Source organism: Nerophis lumbriciformis, linkage group LG13 (assembly GCF_033978685.3).
Source record: "Nerophis lumbriciformis linkage group LG13, RoL_Nlum_v2.1, whole genome shotgun sequence".
NCBI lineage: Eukaryota > Metazoa > Chordata > Actinopteri > Syngnathiformes > Syngnathidae > Nerophis > Nerophis lumbriciformis.
The window spans coordinates 47,212,815-47,230,029 of NC_084560.2; the positions used below are offsets into that span (position 1 = coordinate 47,212,815).

General features: G+C 45.3%; 2 protein-coding genes across 20 annotated transcripts in view; both read right to left on the bottom strand.

Moving 5' to 3' along the window:
• Nucleotides 1–11,979, bottom strand: part of uchl3 (ubiquitin carboxyl-terminal esterase L3 (ubiquitin thiolesterase)) — a 111,795-nt gene extending 99,816 nt beyond the window's left edge. Inside the window, exon 1 of the mRNA XM_072914547.1 lies at nucleotides 11,950–11,979. The gene's annotated coding sequence lies outside the window, so the exon portion shown is untranslated. The remainder of the gene's footprint in view (nucleotides 1–11,949) is intronic.
• Nucleotides 1–17,215, bottom strand: part of mycbp2 (MYC binding protein 2) — a 183,818-nt gene that overhangs the window by 12,502 nt on the left and 154,101 nt on the right. For all 19 annotated transcript variants that reach the window (XM_061970697.2, XM_061970705.2, XM_061970692.2 and 16 more), the window contains 6 exons: nucleotides 16,274–16,654; nucleotides 16,084–16,203; nucleotides 15,881–15,982; nucleotides 9,159–9,287; nucleotides 2,437–2,569; nucleotides 2,265–2,368 (listed from right to left, as the gene is read on the bottom strand). In XM_061970697.2, the coding sequence (XP_061826681.2) occupies nucleotides 2,265–2,368; nucleotides 2,437–2,569; nucleotides 9,159–9,287; nucleotides 15,881–15,982; nucleotides 16,084–16,203; nucleotides 16,274–16,654 (969 nt within the window). The remainder of the gene's footprint in view (nucleotides 1–2,264; nucleotides 2,369–2,436; nucleotides 2,570–9,158; nucleotides 9,288–15,880; nucleotides 15,983–16,083; nucleotides 16,204–16,273; nucleotides 16,655–17,215) is intronic.

A 17,215-nucleotide genomic window follows, 5' to 3' on the forward strand; every position in this document is an offset into this window, starting at 1 on the left:
GCCACTTCGTCCAGCTCTTCCCGGGGGATCCCGAGGCGTTCCCAGGCCAGCCGGGAGACATAGTCTTCCCAATGTGTCCTGGGTCTTCCCCGCGGCCTCCTACCGGTCGGGCGTGCCCTAAACACCTCCCTAGGGAGGCGTTCGGGTGGCATCCTGACCAGATGCCCGAACCACCTCATCTGGCTCCTCTCCATGTGGAGGAGCAGCGGCTTTACTTTGAGCTCCTCCCGGATGGCAGAGCTTCTCACCCTATCTCAAAGGGAGAGACCCGTCATTTGGCGGAGGAAACTCATTTCAGCCGCTTGTACCCGTGATCTTGTCCTTTCGGTCATAACCCAAAGCTCATGACCATAGGTGAGGATGGGAACGTAGATCGACCGGTAAATTGAGAGCTTTGCCTTCCGGCTCAGCTCCTTCTTCACCACAACGGATCGATACAGCGTCCGCATTACTGAAGACGCCGCACCGATCCACCTGTCGATCTCACCATCCACTCTTCCCTCACTCGTGAACAAGACTCCGAGGTACTTGAACTCCTCCACTTGGGGTAAGATCTCCTCCCCAACCCGGAGATGGCAGTCCACCCTATTCCGGGCGAGAACCATGGACTCGGACTTGGAGGTGCTGATTCTCATCCCAGTCGCTTCACACTCGGCTGCGAACCGATCCAGTGAGAGCTGAAGATCCTGGCCAGATGAAGCCATCAGGACCACATCATCTGCAAAAAGCAGAGACCTAATCCTGCAGCCACCAAACCAGATCCCCTCAACGCCTTGACTGCGCCTAGAAATTCTGTCCATAAAAGTTATGAACAGAATGGGTGACAAAGGGCAGCCTTGGCGGAGTCCAACCCTCACTGGAAACGTGTCCGACTTACTGCCGGCAATGCGGACCAAGCTCTGACACTGATCATACAGGGAGCGGACTGCCACAATCAGACAGTCCGATACCCCATACTCCCTGAGCACTCCCCACAGGACTTCCCGAGGGACACGGTCGAATGCCTTCTCCAAGTCCACAAAACACATGTAGACTGGTTGGGCAAACTCCCATGCACCCTCAAGGACCCTGCCGAGAGTATAGAGCTGGTCCACAGTTCCACGACCAGGACGAAAACCACACTGTTCCTCCTGAATCCGAGGTTCGACTATCCGGCGTAGCCTCCTCTCCAGTACACCTGAATAGACCTTACCGGGAAAGCTGAGGAGTGTGATCCCACGATAGTTGGAACACACCCTCCGGTTCCCCTTCTTAAAGAGAGGAACCACCACCCCGGTCTGCCAATCCAGTGGTACCGCCCCTGATGTCCACACGATGCTGCAGAGTCTTGTTAACCAAGACAGCCCCACAGCATCCAAAGCCTTAAGGAACTCCGGGCGGATCTCATCCACCCCCGGGGCCTTGCCACCGAGGAGCTTTTTAACTACCTCAGCAACCTCAGCCCCAGAAACAGGAGAACCCACCACAGACTCCCCAGGCACTGCTTCCTCATAGGAAATCAATTTGTTTATCTTAAATAATATGGACCTAAATCTGTGATATTGCCATAGCGACCCACATATAAGACAATATCCCTTTTTTTATGACCTGTCAATTTTTTTTTTTTACATAAACAAAAAATATGTTGTTTTGTTATGTTGTTTTTAGCAAATGGTAGACCCCAAATACAATATATATGTATATATATATATATATATATATATATATATTTTTTTTTAGATAAAAAACACAACAGTCTTATTTGGGTCAATGCGGTAAAAATGCTACAACATATAAAGACTCGAATATAAAAACAAATTGGGGTTTGGACTGTACACGCAAACGAGGGGCGCCAAACAAATGATACCTAAATGAGCTAGAGACACACACACACACACACACACACACACACACACACACACACACACACACACACACACACACACACACACACACACACGCACACGCACACGTATACACACACACCAGTGAGTTACTTATTAGAAAAAAGTGTCTCATTGGTTGTTTGGATGTTATCAAACAACAGAAAAGGTACTCTGATGTTAATAATGTTAAAATAAAGCAGATTAAAAAACTGTTGAGCAGCTAAGAAAGATCATTTTAGTGTAAATAGCTACCGTACGTTTCACTGATATTTATTAATTCATACCTTTAATATTTATCTTTCAAGATATTTTGTCAAAAATGTGTTTTCTTAAATCTTGGTCAATACCGAAACCTTCCTTAGGTTTCACTTTTTGCAGAATAAAGCCAGTGTAGGTCACCTGACAATCAGGGTCCGAGCAGACGCTTCCCACCGCCGACAGCTCGGTTCCATTCCTTGTTCCGCAGAACCTGCATGCGTCCGAGCTGCTGGATGTGGGCTTACCTAGCAAAACATGTCGGAGAAGGTGACTCGGGAAGAATCTTGGCTGTGTGTTGCGTTGCACCTCTTACCTGTGTGCTCCCTAAACTCCACCATGGCCTTCATTGTTTTGGAGTCGGCCAGAGCCATGAGCCAGAAGAGCTTGGTCCTACCGCAGCCTTCATGGAGGTCCACCTTGATGGCCTCCTCTTCCTCTTTAAACACCTGACAACCACCACATCACAATCATTTAGCACGGAACACTTGGGGTGTCCTGATACAGTTCTGATATTGGAGACTTGATAATCAACACACATTTACTATATTCTAGTGTGGAATGTTAGAAAATGTTTGATCATGTGAAATGACTCCAACAGAGAACAATGGTAGGTATAAAAAAAATACTAACAGTTTTCTTATCAACTGGGTGTACACAGCTGAGATAGGCTCCAGCACCCCCTGTGACCCCAAACGGGACAAACGGTAGAAAATGGCTGGATGGATGTCTGGAATATACTTATGCTGTCTTTAATTTAAAGTTTTAGGTGACACCTAGTGGCCACGATAGTTCCCTATTATGCAAAACCAACTTTGCTTACCTTTTGGCACCTTTTTTTGTGTACAGCATTTGGGATACCCATTAGTCCAGAAAATTTGAAATCAGACCATGGAGACATTTATAAAACAATGGATTGGCAAACCGGGGTGGTGGTTCCTCTCTTTAAGAAGGGGAATCGGAGGGTGTGTTCTAACTATCGTGGGATCACACTCCTCAGCCTTCCCGGTAAGGTCTATTCAGGTGTACTGGAGAGGAGGCTACGCCGGATAGTCGAACCTCGGATTCAGGAGGAACAGTGTGGTTTTGGTCCTGGTCGTGGAACTGTGGACCAGCTCTATACTCTGGGCAGGGTCCTTGAGGGTGCATGGGAGTTTGCCCAACCAGTCTACATGTGTTTTGTGGACTTGGAGAAGGCATTCGACCGTGTCCCTCGGGAAGTCCTGTGGGGAGTGCTCAGGGAGTATGGGGTATCGGACTGTCTGATTGTGGCAGTCCGCTCCCTGTATGCTCAGTGCCAGAGCTTGGTCCGCCTTGCCGGCAGTAAGTCGGACACGTTTCCAGTGAGGGTTGGACTCCGCCAAGGCTGCCCTTTGTCACCCATTCTGTTCATAACTTTTATGGACAGAATTTCTAGGCGCAGTCAAGGCGTTGAGGGGATCTTGTTTGGTGGCTGCAGGATTAGGTCTCTGCTTTTTGCAGATGATGTGGTCCTGATGGCTTCATCTGGCCAGGATCTTCAGCTCTCACTGGATCGGTTCGCAGCCGAGTGTGAAGCGACTGGGATGAGAATCAGCACCTCCAAGTCCGAGTCCATGGTTCTCGCCCGGAAAAGGGTGGAGTGCCATCTCCGGGTTGGGGAGGAGATCTTGCCCCAAGTGGAGGAGTTCAAGTACCTCGGAGTCTTGTTCACGAGTGAGGGAAGAGTGGATGGTGAGATCGACAGGTGGATCGGTGCGGCGTCTTCAGTAATGTGGACGCTGTATCGATCCGTTGTGGTGAAGAAGGAGCTGAGCCGGAAGGCAAAGCTCCCAATTTACCGGTCGATCTACGTTCCCATCCTCACCTATGGTCATGAGCTTTGGGTTATGACCGAAAGGACAAGATCACGGGTACACGCGGCCGAAATGAGTTTCCTCCGCCGAGTGGCGGGGCTCTCCCTTAGAGATAGGGTGAGAAGCTCTGCCATCCGGGGGGGGCTCAAAGTAAAGCCGCTGCTCCTCCACATGGAGAGGAGCCAGATGAGGTGGTTCGGGCATCTGGTCTGGATGCCACCCGAACGCCTCCCTAGGGAGGTGTTTAGGGCACGTCAGACCGGTAGGAGGCCGCGGGGAAGACCCAGGACACGTTGGGAAGACTATGTCTCCCGGCTGGCCTGGGAACGCCTCGGGGTCCCACAGGAAGAGCCGGACGAAGTGGCTGGGGAGAGGGAAGTCTGGGCTTCCCTGCTTAGGCTGCTGCCCCCGCGACCCGACCTCGGATAAGCGGAAGAAGATGGATGGATGGATGGAATCTTGCCTTCTTCCAAACTTGCTTTCGAGACTTTGGTGGCGTATTTTGCCTTGCTTATGTCAGCAGATAGCTCCATATATGGTAGAGGTTTAGACAAAGAGTTTTGCGCGAGTCTGCCATTTTTATTCAGTTGTAGTAAATTGGTTCCTTCTTTTTATCTATCCTCTTGTTGTGGTGCAGACTGGCTTGTACATGCACATGCATGCTAAAAACCTCTGCTTGTTGCCTTTTGGAATAAAAAAGTAGCGTACTTATATCTGTCAGTGGACTTGATATGGAAGCGCTAAAAACTACAACATGGCTGACGGAGTGGCGCAGTTGAAGTGAGCTTGGCCTGGAGGAGGTAAATAAGACCGTTCACAAAACGACGCATCCTGAAGAGTGTCAGAAAGCGGCTTAAAGATGGTCTGTGAAATCAAATCTATGCAAAATTTTGACCGAAGAGCCACCATTACATGTTATGTTTTAAATGTAGGAAAAAAATAATAATATAACACTAAAATTGGTCCTAGTGGGTGAATGTGAATGTCAATCAATCATTCAAAGTTGACTTATATAGCCCTAAATCACGAGTGTCTCAAAGGGCTGCACAAGCCACAACGATGCCGCTTGTGAATGTTGTCTCTCTATGTACACTGCTTTCTGCCCAAATGCAGCTGGGATAGGCTCACTCCCCCTCCCCCGCGACCCCAAAAGGGACAAGCGGTAGAACATGGATGGATGGAAGAATACAAAAATAAATACTAATCAAATATATAGTCATACCTGCCAACTTTTGAAATCAGAAAAACCTAGTAGCCAGGGTCCAGGGCAACGCAAAATGATTGATTGCATTCAGACAGGTTAAAATGTTGCTAAAACCATCACTTTTCTATCAGTCACAGTGACTTTTCAAAACAAAAATATTACAGCAAAAATCATATGGGTTGATTGACATGTTTATTCTGTAAGCTAACTTCAATAGTTTGAAATTATTTTGACAGTTAATGCCAGTTATCCTGTCAACCTTTCACAAGACTTCAATTTGTTCATTGAAAGTATAAACACTTTTTACAGTAAACAAATGGTAAAACAGTACTAAACAATTGCATTAAAAAAAAAATTGGTGTCATTATTAACTTTCTGTCCAAGCTTGTATAATCTACTGCCTTGTTCAATTGTAAACAATATTCTGTGCCTAAAATTCACATTTCTATCACAATTATCATACTGTAAACATGGTAAGCTAACTTCATTAAAATTAATAGTCCTGTCAATAGCATGGAATTACAATTCAAATGTCGTTTTTTTGTAAGCCTTTCAAAAGAATTCAAAATATGAAAAATTAATGAAAATTAATGTAAGCCATCAGACACTTGAAAAGTGGCACATCACATCTCTAATGTAATCATTTGAACTTTTCAACAGAAATAGCACTGCAAAAATATTAAGGACATACTTCTGTATTTTGGTAGTTATGCTGTCAACATTTAACAGGATTTCTTCAACTTGGACTTGAAAGCATAAATAGTATAAACACTTTTAACAGTATAACAGTACTAAACAATTCCAATAGATAACATTGGTGTCATTACCTTTTTGTGGCTAAAATCCAAATTTATTCTATCAGATTGATCATACTGCAAAAATGATATGGTAACTTTATGATAAGTTTACTTGAAGTGGCATAAAACACTGAAAGTGATTGTTCCTATAACCCCTTTGTTTCAAATGTTTGTTCCACTTGTGGCAGTCGGGCACCAGCATACCGTCTTTGACAACTTGAAGTGGCATAAAACACTGAAAGTGATTGTTCCTATAACCCCTTTGTTTTAAATGTTTTATGCCACTTCAAGTTGTCAAAGACGTGCTGTGAAATACAGCCGACAGGATTGCGCACCAAACACGAAGCAAGGCCAAAGCGCATGCATGGTGCAGGAGAACAAAGGACTTCTTTCATTTAAGGTTTGTGATAAACCATCAAACTCATTCGTTAAAAGGACTCTATAGTAATATAAAGTGAGTTTTTCTGGACATTATCATGCAAGAAAAGTTTATTTTTGGGACCGCGATCACCGCGTAATGATTTTTAAAGGTTGCATTACAAACATTTAACTGTCCCATGTGATCAGCCAGTGCGATTGGAAGTCCATGCTCAATTATTGCCTCCGTAAATAAAACTTCGGCATTTATCACATCCAAAGAATCTGTTTGGGCGACGAAAAACGTTGAAAGTTTTCCACTTGTATCGCTAGCAACGGCATTAGACTTGTGTTTTTTTGTCCCAACGTGGTCTTTTACATCGCTAATTCCTCCGTGTCCGATCGAAAAATCTTGTCTGCAGAAGGTGCAATTCGCGTAGTTTTCACCCTTTTTTTTTTTAAATTAATGAAAAACCGTATTTTTTATCACTGCAACCGTAACCCGGAATAGGTTGATGAAAACCGTACTAATTACGGGAAAACCGGAGTAGTTGGCAGGTATGCGCTTGTGAATGTTGTCTCTCTATGTTGGCCCTGCAATGAGGTGGCGACTTGACCAGAGTGTACCCTGCTTTCTGCCCAAATGCAGCTGGGATAGGCTCACTCCCCCTGCCCCGCGACCCCAAAAGGGACAAGAGGTAGAACATGGATGGATGGAAGAATACAAAAATAAATACTAATCAAATATACTGCAGAAGAAGGCATTAATAAAAACTAATGAAAATACATTTACCGTATTTTTCGGACTATTAGTCGCAGTTTTTTTCATAGTTTGGCCGGGCTCCAGTGCGACTTATATATGTTTTTTTCCTTCTTTATTATGCATTTTCGACAGGTGCGACTTATACTCCGAAATATACGGTACATACAATTTCACAGTACTAGATTCAAACTAAATTAATAATAAATAACACCAGTATTATATAATCCTTTTATAATCCTGCAAATGAAAATACAGCGTCACCACTTTAGTCATAATGTTTGCGCTTAAGAAACTTCTCTATGACTTTTGCTCCGGACTTGTTTAACATTGTCATTACTGCCACAAGTGGTGGAAAAGTGTATTACAACTGAGTACCGTGGCGGCCCACACGGACCACAGCTGAGAAACACATTTAGGGGGCCCTAAGACAGGGTAAGAAACACTGCTCTAAACCTTTCAAAGTCTGCACTGATGTAGGTGAATAAACAGTAGCTTAATGGAAGTCTTGCCCTCCACCTGAAACCTGGAAGTGCCTGTAGGTCACGTGATCGCAACCCAGCAATATGACCCCTTCAAGCTCACGATGCAGTTAGCTGAATGATGTGGACACGTTTGTTACTGGATACTTTCTAATACACTTTTTCTGCTTTGGAGACTTTTCCTGTGTTAGTAAAATGCAACTATATTTATTCGATACTTGTTTATAATGACATATGTCATATTTTAGTCAGCCATATTGTTAAATTAGGGATACTTATTATTAGGGGTGTGGGAAAAAATCGATTCGAATTCGAATCGCGATTCTCTCGTTGTGCGATTCAGAATGATTCTCATTTTAAAAAAATGGATTTATTTTTATTTGTATTTATTTATATATTTTTTTATTTTTTTTTAATTAATTTAAATTTAAATTAATCAATCCAACAAAACTATACGCAGCAATACCATAACAATGCAATCCAATTCCAAAAGCAAAGCCGACCCAGCAACACTCAGAAGTGCAATAAACAGAGCAATTGAGAGGAGACACAAACACCACACAGAACAAACCAAAAGTAGTGAAACAAAAATGAATATTATCAACAACAGTATCAATATTAGTTACAATTTCAACATAGCAGTGATTAAAAATCCCTCATTGACATTATCATTAGACATTTATAAAAAAGAACAATAGTGTCTGTAGATCATTTGGTAAAATGACTGTTTTGTTGTTGTAATTTTCGAACACACCACCAGGGTGTGCACATCAGGGAATCAGTTATTACCACTCTCTCATGCAGTGCGTATGTAAAATTGCTGTCCTCCTGAAGTCTTTATTAAAGCCAAGTTATTCATGCAGCTCGACATGGTTCTTCCTACTGGTAACCACAAACAACAACAGTGTCAAAGTGGCTTACACTTGCATCGCATCTCATAAGCTTGACAACACACTGTGTCCAATATTTCCACAAAGATAAAATAAGTCATTTTTGGTTCATTTAATAGTTAAAACAAATGTACATTATTGCAATCAGTTGATAAAACATTGTCCTTTACAATTATAAAAGCTTTTTACTCTGCTTGCATGTCAGCAGACTGGGGTAGATCCTGCTGAAATCCTATGTATTGAATGATTAGACAATCCTTTTGAATCGGGAAAATATCCTTTTTGAATCGAGAATCGCGTTGAATCGGGAAAAAATCGATTTTGAATCGAATCGTGACCCCAAGAATCGATATTGAATCGAATCGTGGGACACCCAAAGATTCGCAGCCCTACTTATTATGTCTAGCTTGTGTCCTTAACTGTTGCGTAGCTGCTCGTAGCCTATATATAGCCAACCATGTTTACCTTTTGTAAATGACTTCACTAAAATACAAGAAAAGACCAACTTTGTGTGCTAACTAGAGGACATTTAAATGTTAACTGGCTGTCCAGCTCTGCACAAGTAAACACGCTGCAGGACTGCTTGTATCGAAGCGAGATTTTTAGATGCAAGCCGATGTAATCCGATACTAGGTTGTTTGCTGATATCGGATCAGAACCGCTGAACACCAACTCTTCAATTCAAGAACACCTATAAACTGTAAATTGCCGACCTGTCTCTGGTGAGAGCGTGTGCGTCGGTGCAGGTGGAGAAAGCGGTCGCAGTCAGTGCAAAGGTTGCCACACATGTTGCAGAGGATGATGGCCGCCGTCTCGCCGTCGTCGTGGTTGTCACACATGGGCTGTGGAACAAGAAGAAAAGCAGACTCTTGCAATGATGGGTAGGTTCCTCCCATTTAATTTGTGTAAAAAAAAACCCCACATAACATGATAAAATGACAAAATGTCATATTTTTGTCAACTTTTACCCGATTTATGGATGTTGGAACGATTCGAATCGATTGAGAAATATGGGATATATAGTTCTGTATATTGCCCATTCATTTTCAATAGGGGGAAATTCCTGGTAATTTCAGGTGATTAGGGAATGTTCGGAAACAGGCTGGCTTGAATGTCCAGGGTGAGCGGAGTGTGTGGATGGTGGAACTGTTCAATCCGGATAAGAAATGTAGGATATTCAGTAGATTGTCTAATGCCCATTCATTGTCAATGGGGAGAACATTCCGGGAAAACCGGAACAGGGGTTAGTGCATGTGCCTCACAATACGAAGGTCCTGAGTTCAATCTTTCTGTGTGGAGTTTGCATGTTCTCCCCATGACTCCTCTCCAACAGTCAATCCATCCTGGACTATCATAACACAGTCAAACATTTCACAGAGTCATGCACAGCCAGTTATCTGGAAATCAATGTCAATAAAACAAAAGAAATATGGTTCAACCCCCCCTCACCTCAGAACCCCATCATCATAAACATACAAACAGTTAAAACAGTTGACACTTTTAAATACCTGGGCATAAACTTGGACAATAAACTCACCTTTGATCAACACACCACGGACATTCAAAAAAGAAGTCAACAAAGACTGTCAGCCATCCGGAAACTTAAAGGACTATACGTTGCACCTCATCTCCTGTTATTACTTTACCAAAGCATTGTTCAACCCATCCTTCTGTACTGTTCCACATGTTTTTTCACCATGCTTTCTGTAACCAACCGGACCAAACTCACACGCATTACAAACATAGCAGCTAAAATCATCGGCCTACCCACACCCAACATTTCAGACATAAACCACAGGTCCATCACCCGACTGGCAAAAACAATAGTTCAGGATATCACTCACCCACTACACCAATACATCATCCCACTACCATTAGGGCGCAGGTACAGAACTATCAAATTCCGGAGGGCCCGCCTCAGGAAAAGCCTGATCCCTGCAGCTATAGCCGCCCTTAACAGCAGGCCCGGCCGACCTGTCTGACAAGCCTGTAAATGTGTGTTAGTCATGTATGATGTCTTTTTGTTATTTTTTTTTTGTGTGATGTGTAATGTCTAGTGTTTAAATGTACGGCAGTGACAATGAATTTCCCCAAGGGGACCAATAAATCTAATCTAATCTAATCTAATGACTGCGTGGGTTCCTTCCGGGTACTCCGGCTTCCTCCCACCTCCAAAGACATGCACCTGGGGATAGGCCCCTCCCACCTCCAAAGACATGCACCTGAGGATAGGCCCCTCCCACCTCCAAAGACATGCACCTGGGGATAGGTTGATTGGCAACACTAAATGGTCCCTAGTGTGTGAATGTTGTCTGTCTATCTGTGTTGGCCCTGCGATGAGGTGGCGAATTGTCCAGGGTGTACACCGCCTTCCGCCCGAATGCAGCTGAGATAGGCTCCAGCACCGTCCGCGACCCCAAAAGGGACAAGCGGTAGAAAATGGATGGATGGATGGATAGCGTGGGTGGATGGTTTAAAGGTCGGAATTGGGTTTAAAAATGGCTCAAAATGTTGAGAATACAGGGGATTGTAGAACTATGAATATGTCCATTCAATTTGAACGTGAATTTCCTGGATATTTGGGGATTAAAAAAAAAAACAGGAATTTTTGAAAATATTGATATTAGCACAATTGTCCTAGATTAAATTTAAAAAAGTTAAAGTACCACTGATCGTCACACACACACACTAGGTGTGGTGATCTTATCCTCTGCATTTGACCTATCACCCTCACCCCCTGGGAGGTGAGGGGAGCAGTGAGCAGCAGCGGTGGCCGTGCCCGGGAATCATTTTGGTGATTTAACCCCCAATTCCAACCCTTGATACAGAGTGCCAAGCAGGGAGGTAATGGCTCCCATTTTTATAGTCTTTGGCCGGGGTTTGAACTCACAACTAAGGCTGAAATGACGCGTCGACGTAGTCGACGTCATCGGTTACGTAAATACGTCGACGCCGTTTTTGTGCGTCGGCGCGTCGCATATTTACGTCACACTACTGACATGGCAGAGCGCAAAGCAGACGATGCGAGCGAGGGGAAAAAAGCACGCCAAAAGTCGTCAAAAGTGTGGGAGTATTTCAATAAACGGCCTAATAATGTTGTTGTATGCACACTGTGTCGAGCGGAAATGGCCTATCATAGCAGCACAACGGCTATGAACGAACATTTGAAAAGAAAACCCCCGACAGCGTTCTTGCCATCACCATCAACAAGTCAATCGTCCGCGTGCGTATACGTTGTCATTATTACACAAAAACATGAATGTGTCATTTGTATCTGCATTGTAAATTCATAAACTAAAGCACCGTTTCGCTCTGAGAGGCGCGTTTGGCGTGCCTGTTCAGTGTTTACAAAGACGCGCTCCTCTTTAACGCTGTGGAGAGGCAACGGCGGCGAGCGAGCGGCGAGGCGGGGCGCGCCGGGAGCGACGCCGCAATCGTGCCCAGGTGCGCGATCCGCGCAGTTGGAAGAGAAAAGACTTTGTGTAAAATTAAAAGATTGTAAACCTGGCAAAGCCGTCTGGCGTTCAGTCTGTCGGTCCTGAAAGAACCCCACGGCACAAGACGTGTCACAAATGCTAACGTTAATTAGTTGTGCAAATACCTTTTACAACATTAACAGTTACATATACTATGTACAAACCAACAATTCACTTTCACTTTAATCATACTATCATTGTTGTGTTATTAAGCAAAATAAGCAATACTTTTACTTTTGTTGAAATGTTTACACTGTACACTTTTTTGTATTGGATGTTTAGCTTTATTTTTGCACATTTTAGCAAATAAGCAATACTTTTACTTTTGTTGAAATGTTTACACTTGTTACAGAATATTTCCGTTTTGCACTTTTTTGTATTGGATGTTTATCTTTATTTTTGCACATTTTAGAGCAAAATAAGCAATACTTTTACTTTTGAAATGCTTATACTATTCCAGAATATTAAGATTTGCACTGGATGTTTACTTTTATATTTGCACATTAAAAAGCAAATAAGCTACTTTTAATTTTGTTAAATGTTAAAAGTTTTAAATGTTTACATTGTTACAGAATATTTTGTCATGTTGTTGTCAATGTTGACTGAGTGGCCATACTTTTTTTTTTGTAAATAAAAGCCATGCCTTTTGAAAAAACTGGCCTACATTTATTTTTTCCTCTTCATTTTAAATTTTAAAAAAAATCGGTAAAAGGAAAAATAATCTATAGATTAATCGAAAAAAATAATCTATAGATTAACCGATTAATCGAAAAAATAATCTATAGATTAATCGATAGAAAAATAATCGTTAGCTGCAGCCCTAGTCCTGAGTTCAATGCCGGGCTCGGGATCTTTCTGTGTGGAGTTTGCATGTTCTCCCCATGACTGCGTGGGTTCTACTCCGGCTTCCTCCCACCTCCAAAGACATGCACCTGGGGATAGGCCCCTCCCACCTCCAAAGACATGCACCTGGGGATAGGTTGATTGGCAACACTAAATGGTCCCTAGTGTGTGAATGTTGTCTGTCTATCTGTGTTGGCCCTGTGATGAGGTGGCGAATTGTCCAGGGTGTACCCCGCCTTCCGCCCGAATGCAGCTGAGATAGGCTCCAGCACCCCCCGCGACCCCAAAAGGGACAAGCGGTAGAAAATGGATGGATGGATGGATAGCGTGGGTGGATGGTTTAAAGGTCGGAATTGGGTTTAAAAATGGCTCAAAATGTTGAGTATACAGGGGATTATAGAACTATGAACATGTCCATTCAATTTGAACGTGAATTTCCTGGATATTTGGGAATTTAAAAAAAAAACGGGAATTTTGGAAAATATATATATTTGCACAATTGTCCTAGATTAAATTTAAAAAAGTTAAAGTACCACTGATCGTCACACACACACACTAGGTGTGGTGATCTTATCCTCTGCATTTGACCTATCACCCTCACCCCCTGGGAGGTGAGGGGAGCAGTGAGCAGCAGTGGTGGCCGTGCCCGGGAATCATTTTGGTGATTTAACCCCCAATTCCAACCCTTGACACAGAGTGCCAAGCAGGGAGGTAATGGCTCCCATTTTTATAGTCTTTGGCCGGGGTTTGAACTCACAACCTACCCATCTCAGGGCAGACACTCTAACCACTAGGCCACTGAGCATGATATAACCGGGTTGGTGTTGGAACTTTTGGAATCAGTTGGAATATGTTGACGTAGGAATTTCGGGAAAACCTGGAATTTGAAAAAAACTTATAGAGGAATGGTAAAAAAAACGGTTGAAAAATGTGGACTGTGAAATCTTTCCAGGAAGAGGTCAAAAATAGGACTTTGGAAAACCGGGAATTGTAGGAATTCGTGGCATTTTTTTAACTTGGAAAATGGTAGTTTGATTGTCCAAGGGGAGAGTAGTGTGTGGATAGTGGAACGGTTCGAATTGCTTGAGAAATGTGGGAATTGTTTGAAAAATGGCCCATTCATTTTCAATGAGCAAAATGTCCTGGAAGGAGCATTTCAGCGAGCTCCTCAACCATCCCCCTGCCCCGGAAGACCCCACCCCTACCGCCCACACCACCACAATCCCGGACTGCTCCACCGCCCCTGTCTCTCCAGCTGAAGTCAGAGCAGCCCTAACGAAACTCAAGAATGGAAAAGCCCCTGGCTTATGTACCATCACAGCAGAGATGCTGAAGGCCGGAGGAGACAACATCATCCTCTGGCTCACACAGATCATCAACCATGTGTGGGTCTCTGAGTCGCTGCCTGATGACTGGAGGCGGGGCATTATACTACCATTTTGGAAGCATAAGGGAGACCAGCAGACCTGCAGCAACCATAGAGGGATCACACTCCTCTCCATCCCCGGTAAACTCTTTACCCGCATATTACTCACCCGAGCTCTACCTGCAACCAGAAGCAGACGCCACCAAGAACAGGCCGGCTTCATGCCCAATCGTTCCACCACGGATCACATCTCAGCCATCCGGCTCTTAATAGAAAAGGCCCGGGAGTTCAGAAAGGACCGGCACCTCTACATTGCCTTCATTGACCTTAAGGCTGCCTTCGACACTGTGGACCACGGGTCCCTCTGGAACATCCTGAAGTCCCTCGGAGTCCCAACTAAAATCACCACACTCTTTCAGCAGTTGTATCAGGGTGCAGAAAGCTGTGTGTGTGTGAACTGTAAAGACTCTGAGTGGTTCCCCATCAACAGCGGGGTCAGGCAAGGCTGTGTTGCCGCACCAGAACTATTTAACTGTGTCATCGACCACCTGATGTCCAGAGTCTGTGTGCGAGTCCCCGGGGTGTCACTTGGAAACTACACCCTAAAGGACCTCGAATACGCCGATGACACCACCCTGTTCAGTGAGACCGCTGACCAGCTCAGGGAGGCCCTCGGTGTGTTTGAGGAGGAGACCAAACAGCTCGGCCTGAAAATCAGCTGGTCCAAAACCGAACTCATGCATATCGGCGATGGACCAGACCCACCACCCTTCTTATTTGAGGATACCCCTGTCCACTTTGTCCCTACCGTCAGATACCTCGGCTTGACAGTCACCAACACCGGCGACCTCAAACGAGAGGTGGACCGCCGTCGCGCCCTTGCAGCCTCCGTCATGCAGTCCCTGTGGAGACCGTTGTGGCGACACCGGCACATATCTCGGGACACCAAGTTGAGGGTCTACAATTCCTCTGTCATCTCTGTCCTTCTGTACGGCTCGGAAACATGGCCGCTGAATAACATCCTGGCGGCCAGGCTGGATGGCTTTGATTCCAGAGTCCTCAGGAGGATAGAAGGCATCAAGTGGAGCCAGCATGTCACCAACAAGACCCTAAGAGAGCTAACCCAACAGCTCCCAGCCTCTCGCCTCGCAGCAATGCGGCGAGTGCGCTGGTATGGCCATGTCATCCGCCTGCCGGGGGAACACCCCACGCGCAAAATCCTGGACTTCAACCCGCAGCGAGCTGGCTGGAGACGCCCTAGAGGCGCCTCCAGGACCCGCTGGCTGGAGACGCCCTAGAGGCGCCTCCAGGACTCGCTGGCTGGAGACGCCCTAGAGGCACCTCCAGGACTCGCTGGCTGGAGACGCCCTAGAGGCGCCTCCAGGACTCGCTGGCTGGATGTATTAGCCCAGGACCTTAAGGCCTGCAATGTGACTATGACACAAGCTCAACACCTTGCCCACAACAGACCCAGATGGAGAGACCTGGTTGCTATGGTCGGCTCTACGCACCCTGAAGTGCAAGAGGACTAAGTAAGTAAGTAAGTAATGTCCTGGAAAACCGGTAACTCTGGGTAATCTACGATATTTTTGGGGAGCTCACGATTCCCGGCCTAGCCGAACGTTTTGATACTGGAACGGTTCTGATCAGATGAAAACTGTGAGCTGTGGAGCGCGCCAAATTTTTGCGGCGGAATAATAATAAATAGATGATTTTTTTTGGGGGTGTTCACACAATAAACTCATCTCACCATTTGCTTCTGCTGTCCATCTTTGCCCATCCAGCGACCAGAGGACAGCCTGTCCACATGGTCTTGGTCCAGCACACACAGGGAAGCTAACGCCAACCACAGCTGGCACAGATAGAAAAGAAAATAGCGACTGCTAATAAGACAATACCATAGAAGAAGAATAACGCTTCTAGACAGGTCAAGGAAGCGGCTTCATGGCATACCCTTGTGGTAGCGATGCAGCGTACTGGCGAGCGATGCTCCTCCTCCATTTTGGTGAGCGCTATGATAGTTTCGGCTATTGCGTTTTTGGTGACCCGTGACCACGCGTCTGAAAGGTGACCCTGTAAACAAAATGGGATCCGTTACAAGTGTGGTCCAGATTTGAGAATTATTAGACAGGAAGTAGCTTACTCCTGCCATGTCTTTGACCAGTTTGATGATGATCTCCGCAATCTGAGGAGGAGTCGAGCCTTTCATCCACCAGTGGCTCTCCCCTCGCCGGATGTAGCTGGAGTTGAAGATCATGGGGAGGGTGACGGTGGTGACACCTTTGCCCGCAGCCGTACCGGCCGTGCCCAAGATGGTGGTGCCTTTGGCCTTCAGTTGCACGGTGAGGGCTTTGGCGATGCAGCCCAGGAACATGTCCAGGATGCAAAGCTTGTTCCAGTCACCCTTCTCCGTGGAGTGGATGATGTCGCTGATGTCCGCCGGCGGCAGGGACTTCACGCCGATGATGCTGGCCAGTCGCACTGGCGTCACCTCGGGAAGGACGCGGCGGAGCAACGACGTCACCTGGAATAGGGCGCGAACAAGCAGTCAGAATGATGTGACAATACAGTACATCCCTGCCAAAATAGAAAACATTGGATTTCTAGGTGTAACAAGTGTATTGTACCATAACCCATACTTGCCAACCCTCCCGGATTTTCCGGGAGACTCCCGAAATTCAGCGCCTCTCCCGAAAACCTCCCGGGACAAATTTTCTCCCGAAAATCTCCCGAAATTCAGGCGGAGCTGGAGGCCACGCCCCCTCCAGCTCCATGCGGACCTGAGTGACGTGCTGACAGCCTGTTCACACGTCCGCTTTCCCACAATATAAACAGCTAATGATGGAGGGCGAGTTCTTGGTTTCTTATGTGGGTTTATTGTTAGGCAGTTTCATTAACGTCCTCCCAGCGCGGCAACAACACACAACAACAGCAGTCAAGTCTTCGTCTACCGTAAAGCAGTTGGTCTGCCGTAAACAGCAATGTTGTGACACTTTTAAACAGGACAATACTGCCATCTACTGTACATGCATATGTGACCCACCCATAATGTGTCACATTTTTGTGTTGATTTATTTATTTTATT